Source organism: Bison bison, unplaced genomic scaffold (assembly GCF_000754665.1).
Source record: "Bison bison bison isolate TAMUID 2011002044 unplaced genomic scaffold, Bison_UMD1.0 scf7180017864038, whole genome shotgun sequence".
NCBI lineage: Eukaryota > Metazoa > Chordata > Mammalia > Artiodactyla > Bovidae > Bison > Bison bison.
In genome coordinates, this window is record NW_011494610.1 from 3,741,260 (window position 1) to 3,748,635 (window position 7,376).

The following is a 7,376-nucleotide window of genomic DNA, read 5'->3' on the forward strand; positions in this document are numbered from 1 at the left end:
GTGCCTCCTGAAAAAAAAAGACAACATCTATGAAGTGTTCTTACAACAACAAAAAACCCAACCCACAAATGAGCAAGCCTCAAAAATCAACTACTGAAAAGAAAAAAAAGTCAACTACCAGGTGATACAGCACGCAGGATGAAGGATAAAGACCACATGATCGTTGCAATTCACACATAAAAAGTGTGTGCCAAAATTCAGCACACTTTCATGGTAAAAAAAAAACAGCAAACTAGGAATGGAAGGAAACTATCTCAACATGATAAAAGCCATTTCCAAAGCGCATGTGCCACAGCTAACTTCATGCTCAGCGGTGAAAGACTGGAAGTTCTTCCTCGAGAAGAGGCCAGGATGCCCACTCTTGCCTCTTCTACTGAACATAGTGCTGATAATCTTAGCCAGAGCAATTTGGCCGGAAAAAAATAAAAAGGCATTCAAATTGGAAAGAAAGAAGTAGAATTATATCCGTTCTCAGATGACATGATCTTACATGTAGAAAACCCTAAAAATTTTACACACACACACCTGTTAGAACGAATGTAAGAATTAGTTGCAGGATACAAAATCAACACATTATTCTCTATGATTCATTGTTCTATACCCAAATAATGAACAATCTGAAGAGGAAATTACAAACCAAATTCCACTTACAATAGCATCAAAAAGAATAAAATATTTAGGAGTAAATCTCACCAAGGCAGTGAAGAACATGTACACCAAAAACTACAAAACATTGCTGAAAGAACACACAAATTAAGGACATCCTGTGTTCACAAGTTGGAAGACTGAACATCATTAAAAATGTCCATACTACCCAAAACAATCTACTGATTCAATGTAATCCCTATCAAAACCCCAATGGCATTTTTGCACAGATGGGGAAAAAAGTTCCTAAAATTTAAAAGGGATCTCAAGGGACCCCGAATAGCCAAAACGGTCTTGAAGAACAACAGAAACTCTGGAGGGCTTATCAAAACACATTACATACAAAGCTACAGTAATCAAAACAGTGTGGTCCTGGCACAGAGACAGACATAGAGAACAACAGAAGAGAGAGGCCAGAACTAAACCCTTACGTATGTGGTCCGAAGGTCTTCCACAAGGACGCCAAGACCAGTCAGTGGGGGAAGGACCGTCTCCATAAATGGTACCGGGAAGACTGGACATCCAAATGCAGAAGAATGAAGCTAGACCCTTCCCTTACAGCATACACAAAATGGAAAATGGATTGAAGATCCAAATTTAGTTTTAGTCTGAAACTAAAAAACAATTCCTAGAAGAAAACAAAAGTTTCATGAAGCTGGATTTGGCAACAGTTTCTTGGATTTAATGTCAAAAGCATAGGTAACAAAAGTAGCAGTAGAAAAGAGGGCCACAGCGGACTTTAAAACTTCTGCACCTTCAAAGGATGCCCCTTCTCTGCCGCTCAGGCAGACTTACCCACCCCCTCTATGTCCCTGCCCCAATGTGAGAGTCAGTTTCCCATCCTTCCACCAGCGTCAGCCTCCTTCGGGGGCTCCCCAAAGTCAGTGAGCTAAAGGCATTCCCCGGAGTCCTAACCCAGAGTCTCTCTGGGCAGGGGACTTCTCAGAAACAAAGTTCTCTTCTGCAACTGAATCTGTCTCTCATTCCTTCCTGGCACAGGCCCCAGCTCACCTGGCTGGGCGTCTGGCCCCACCCACTCCCCCCTCTGTAGTCCAAGTGGAGATTCCTATTTCCCTTTGCCTTTTCACTTGGCACACATCAGCTGGGCTTGCCCCACGCGCCTGGCTGAAAGCAGAGCCCTGGGGCCAGACAAGCTGTTGAGATTTAGCCGTGGCTGCAGCTTGGGTCCTGGTGTTGCTGATCGTGAGGCTGGACCTGGCTGGACCTGGCCAGAGCAGGCCCTGTCCCCACATCTAAGCCCACCGTGGCAGGGATGGGCTGCCACGGGGGCCGGTTCCCTTCCCTGTTGCCACAGGAGCCGGAGGGCTTCAAGAGAGCCAAGCATGCCTTGGCAGAGTCACTCTCGCTGAAGAACGGGAGCTGCAGCTCTCGCCTCTTCCCCGGGACCCAGGACCTGAGGCGGATGCAGGTGTGGAGCGCCCTGTGGCCTGGAGGGAGAGCTAGTCGTGATGCTGAAGGTCCTGGGGGCCGTGGTCCACTCGTCCCTGGGGGTCGTCCTTGACCGGCCATTGCACATGCCGTGCCACATCTGCCTGGAGCTCCAGGCTTGCATCCGGGCTCGGCCCAGGGCGGGACTGCTGCCCCAGGGCCGCCTGCACCACTGCTGCATCCCCAGGAGGCCCAAGGGGTCCCAAGGCTGCCTCGAGGCCTCTGTCCCGTTCAACCCCTTCAGTCTCCTTATAAGAACCTGAGGTGTTGCCAGTGGAGACCTGCGCGTCTGCAGACCTGGACCCAGCCCTACCCCGTCTGGGACCCTGACCCTCTTTATCCACTAAGCCCCGATTCTGCCTTGTGACTTTCTCTCACCCCTTATTGATGGAGCTGCAGAAGAAATGTTTATTTTTCTACTTTTGAACAATATGTTCAAATAAACAGAAAGGAGTTGAAAAAGAAAAGATCCCACTGCCAATTTTCAGGAGGCTGAGGGAACAGAGGAACTCGAAAAACAGCAGCAGGGACTGCCATCAGCAGAATTTAGACTCTGGCAAACTCCAAAAGACGAACAACCCGGTCTCTTCAACAAATACATTCCAAGAGGAATAAAAAAGAAAAAGAATGAGAAGTGTCCCTCCGTGGGGACAGCCTTTAGGATTAAGGTGATTTAAAGATGTATCCACTGGAGTGTGAGACCTTATTGGGACCCCAGGGTGAGCAGTTTTTAAAGTATGCAGTTAGGAGACAACCAGACCTGGGAACACTGGCTTGATATCTGTTGCTTAATTAAGGAATTGTTATAAAAATTCAAATACGGTCAGGGTATTAGAAGTCCTTGTCTTTTAGATATGCAAACTGAAATGTTCCTAAATGAAACAGATGTCTGAATTTGCTTCCAGGGAATTTAGGAGTCAGGGAAGTGGATGGACAGGTACAGAAAATATCAGGTTGGCCGGAAGTCGTTAACCATTCAACCACTGAAGCCCTGGGTTCAGTGTACATGCGGCATCATTATTCTCGTCTGGCTTTCTTTGTAAATCAAGTTTTCTAAAATGAGCAAATGGAAAAATACAAATGTGGGTTTAAGCAAGAGAGTAGGTTATTTCTTGCATATAAAATCTGAAGATAGGTGGGGCAGGCCAGGTGAGATGCTGGCTTCCTAAGTGTCAGGGAGCCAGCCCCTTCCAGCCAGTTGCCATGCCCGCCTTGCCTTGACCTTTGCCTCAGAGTCGCACAGAGCTGCTCCGTTCCAGCAGCACAGTCAGGGTGGGAGGCACAAGCTTCTTTCTTTGAAGGACGAGTCTTAGAAGTCACAGCACTTTTCCATCCTACGGACCAGACCTACCCATATGACTGTGCTCAGTTCCAGGAGAGGCTGGGAAAGGCAGTCTTTATCCTGCTGGCCAGATGTCTAAACCTCCCGGCTTTTATTAGCAAGGGAGGGTGGGTGAGCAGCTACCAGAGTTTAATTGGCAATGTCTGCCACGGCTCTATCCCTCTGAGTGTGTGGGGTACCACAGGTTGGTGCTCAGAGCTGGCAGCAAGGCTCATGGTAATGCTGTACAGCTGGTGGGCCTGGTGATGCTTAAATATGCGTGTCATTTACATATGCAAATCAAGCAAGCTGCTCAGAGTCTCTGCTCCCCTTCAGATAGATACAGGAGCATCAGGAGCGAGTATCTGGCTTCCTTAGCTCTCCCAGGCTGGGTGTTCATCTCCAGGAAGCCAGGATGGCAGTGCCATTTCCCATGCTGTCGCTAAAATCAAACCCAGCACCTGGGCCTTCGTCTGGCCCAAGGCCTGGATATTTGTTCAGCCAGTGAGTGAGCTGGAGAGAAGTGTTTAGTCTCTTCCTGGACAGCTGAGGAGCCTCGTGGGGGCCAAGTCCCCAGAGTGGGCAGTGTGGTGGCACAGACACCCCACCAGGGGATAAAGCCAGGATGTCCCCAAACCACAGCTGCTCTTCCATTGCCCTGAAGATTTTTGCCATGTAGGTTAAGTCAACCTTCATTATTTATTTATTATTTTTATTGAAGTTGATTTGCCATGTTATATCAGTTTCTGGAAACTTCATTTAAAAAAGAAATCTTAAATTGATTTTTAAAGTAATCTCCTATTGTTGCTATAATGGGTAAGTAGTATGGTCTGCCCTGAATAGAGGGGACTGAAAAGCCAAGATTCTGCTAAAGATTCTTGGCCCTGCTTTCTCTTTCTTAGAGACAAGCTAGCATTACACTGACCAGGATCCTCTTGAGGCATTTAAATGAATCAAAACATTTTTAAATGGAATTGCTTTTTTTTTTTTTTTTAACACAACACCCTTCACTGTTATTTAACTCCTGTCTGTCACCACTAACAATCATTTCTCCTGGAGTCTGCAGTCCCACTCCAGAAGCATGGCTGAACTCTGCACACCTTGGTTTCCCCATCTGTAAGATGGGATTTAGGTTATCTTCCAGGAGGACCGAGACTATTACATGAGATCTCAAAAGTCTCAGCATATAAAATGCCTGGCTTGGCTTCCCTGGTGGCTCAGTGGTAAAGAATCCACCTGCCAATGCAGGGGACACGGGTTCGATCCCTGGTCCAGGAAGATCCCACGTGCCAAGGGACAACTCAGCTCCTGTGCTGCAAAAACTGAGCCAACCCACCAAAACTATTGAAGCGTGGGCACCGAGAGCCTGTGCTTGGCAAGAAGAGAAGCCAGTGCGATGAGAGACAGGTGCACCGCCACTAGGGCAGCCCCGGACCACCATAGCGAGAGAAGGCCGCGCAGCAGAGGCCGGAACAACCCGAACAAATACACAGATCTTTGTTTTTTCAAAGTCTGTCTCACAGAACAAGCACTCAAATGCTGGCTGTTATCATTTGTGAGTTTCATGGAGGAGAAAATGTGAGTCCTGTCACTAAAGAACAAAACATGGTTTGAGCAAAAAGCAAACAAAAACAGCAAAAAAACAAACCCAAGCAACCCAAACTTCAGAGCGGCAGAGAGGAGAGACATAAAACCCCAAACACTTCATTAACAATGGAAGACACTTTATTATTATTTTTTAAAGCATCTCTCAACATTTCAACTCTTGGTAGAAATCAAATGCAAAACATCTGCATTTTTAAATTAGCATCTATTTATCTCGATCACAGCAACCTTATACAATTTAGATACACACCAAGGAGGAGCACGGTCACAGCATTTCCTATTCCAACCCATAAACACAGTGTTTCCGTGATGATAACCCACACTGGACTTCTCTTCCAGAACAAGTGGGTTATTCCTGCTTCCGTCTGCTGTGTCAGTTACGTGGCATCACGGTTGGTTAAGAGTTAGTGTAGTGCTAGAGCAGTCTGAAAATGGAAAACTGGAAAAGTCAGGACTGGGACAGGCACTGACATGTCTGAAATGTGAAAAGGAAGAACAACATCAAAGATGGGTGCCCCCGAGTGGGAGGGCCTTAGTAATAAAGTTGGTTGAAACTCAGCTTCATATACACATGGAGTATCTACAAGTGATCCACTAGATATATATATTAAAAAAGCCATAGGAGATTTTGAAAACCTTAAAATCTCTCAACTGAGTTGGAAGAACATCAGCAAATTCACAGTGGCCTCAGGATTCAGCCAGATGGAAATGTGCTCAGGAGCTGAATACCTCCTCCCATCAGAAAACCCACTGCAGGTCAATCCCCGTAACATTCTGTACATCACCAACACTTATGGCTAAAATATATTGTTAGTTCACACGGAAGCGGTTCTATTTTCAGATTCTTGCCCCGCTCCTCCTCTGTAACCCAAAAGGATAATCTGGGGTCAGTTAATTCACATACGGAGAGGCTCGGCTAAGAATCTCAGGAGGCGCCCATCTGCTGGGCGCACGCAGACTCCTGCCCACTTCTAGTGCAAAAAGGTCGCGTAGGTTACAGACGAGTCCTGGAAACAGGTGAAGAGCAGAGGACTGAGGTGGAGGGGTGGTGGGGATCCCAAACCCTCTTCCTTCTGAACTGAGACTCGAGGAGACTGCAGTGCAAGGTCCACTCAGCAAGCGGCGAAGACCAGGCTGGAGGTCCACAGGGCGAGGTTCCCGACTCGTCACTGGTGGTCACAGTCTGCGGGCGCAGAGACCTCTCAGCCCGGACGAGCCCCCCGAGGTGCACACTGGAGGTAGGTGTTGAGATTGGTTGCAGGGAAGACAGCGGCTCTCCACGAGCCCAGGGGACATCGTCTCTGTTCCTCCTCCGCGCCCACACGCTCCACTCAACCTTCCGGCTGCGGCGAGCGGAGGCAGCAAGGTGGAAGGGCATGAGCCCCTCCCCTGGAAGACTAAAGAACCTGGGGCATCTTTATAAATAGCTACATCGGTAATGTTTTCACCACTTTGAAACACACGGCAAGTTGAATATTTATTTAAAAATAAATCTCAAAAATATCTATGTACAGTACAGGAAGAGAAGGATGTGCAAATGACAGAAGGTGGGGGGCCGGGGGTCAGTGCCGTGGTGGAAGGTCCACACTGCAGAGCGTGAGGGCCAAGTTCACAGACCCCACAGCTGCGCTGAGCTGTGGAGGCAACAGCATGACATTCAGTGAATCCTGGGCTCGGGTCACCGTTGATGCGTAGAGGCAGGGAAGGCAGGCGGGGGATGCCGTCGGGGGTCCCGGTGTTTGGGGACGGTGACGGAGGGATGAGCCAGTGGAGGAGGCCCGGTGTGGCAGGAGGGCTCATTTCACAAGCCAACAGGCCTCTAGCTCACCGCTCCAGGTGGGCATCTGGAAGCAACCCGGGGGGGCCCTTCCCAATCCAAGTTGGCTTGCCGTGGGAGTGAGTGGTCGGCAAGAGTCCCAAAGATAGAAACCATCTTGAAGAAACAACCCCCCCCCACCAAAACAAAAAAACAAAAAAAAACAGGAACAGGGAGTGGAGAGATTAGCAAAAAGGAATCCCAACAGAAGCGCCACCCTCTCTCCTGCCAGAGGACAAAGCAGCCATCAGTTGAAATAATCTGAGTCGGTAAGGGAACTCCCACATGGGGTGGCCGGCCCCAGGATCCCCCAACACCCGCATGGTCAAGGGCAGGGCTCTGCTTCTGAGATCTATGCCTTAACACTGCTTCCCCGTGACACCAGAAAGGTCGGAGGTGTAGCCCTTGGAGCAGAGAGGTGAGGGGTGGCGTCTATCTGTACACGAGATGGGAGAACTGGGTGGACTTGTAGTTCAGCTGGTTGTTGGGCATGAACTTGTGCAGCTCGCTCTTTTTGCAGCAGGGGTCGTAATGGTAGGC

General features: G+C 48.5%; 1 protein-coding gene across 2 annotated transcripts in view; it reads right to left on the reverse strand.

Annotated features, from left to right (window-relative positions):
- Positions 1–5,122: 5,122 nt before the first annotated feature.
- The window catches only part of SPATA2 (spermatogenesis associated 2), an 11,480-nt gene continuing 9,226 nt past the window's right edge, over positions 5,123–7,376 (reverse strand). For both annotated transcript variants that reach the window (XM_010835087.1, XM_010835089.1), the window contains exon 4: positions 5,123–7,376. In XM_010835087.1, coding sequence (XP_010833389.1) covers positions 7,269–7,376 — 108 coding nt within the window. In that variant the 3' untranslated portion in view covers positions 5,123–7,268.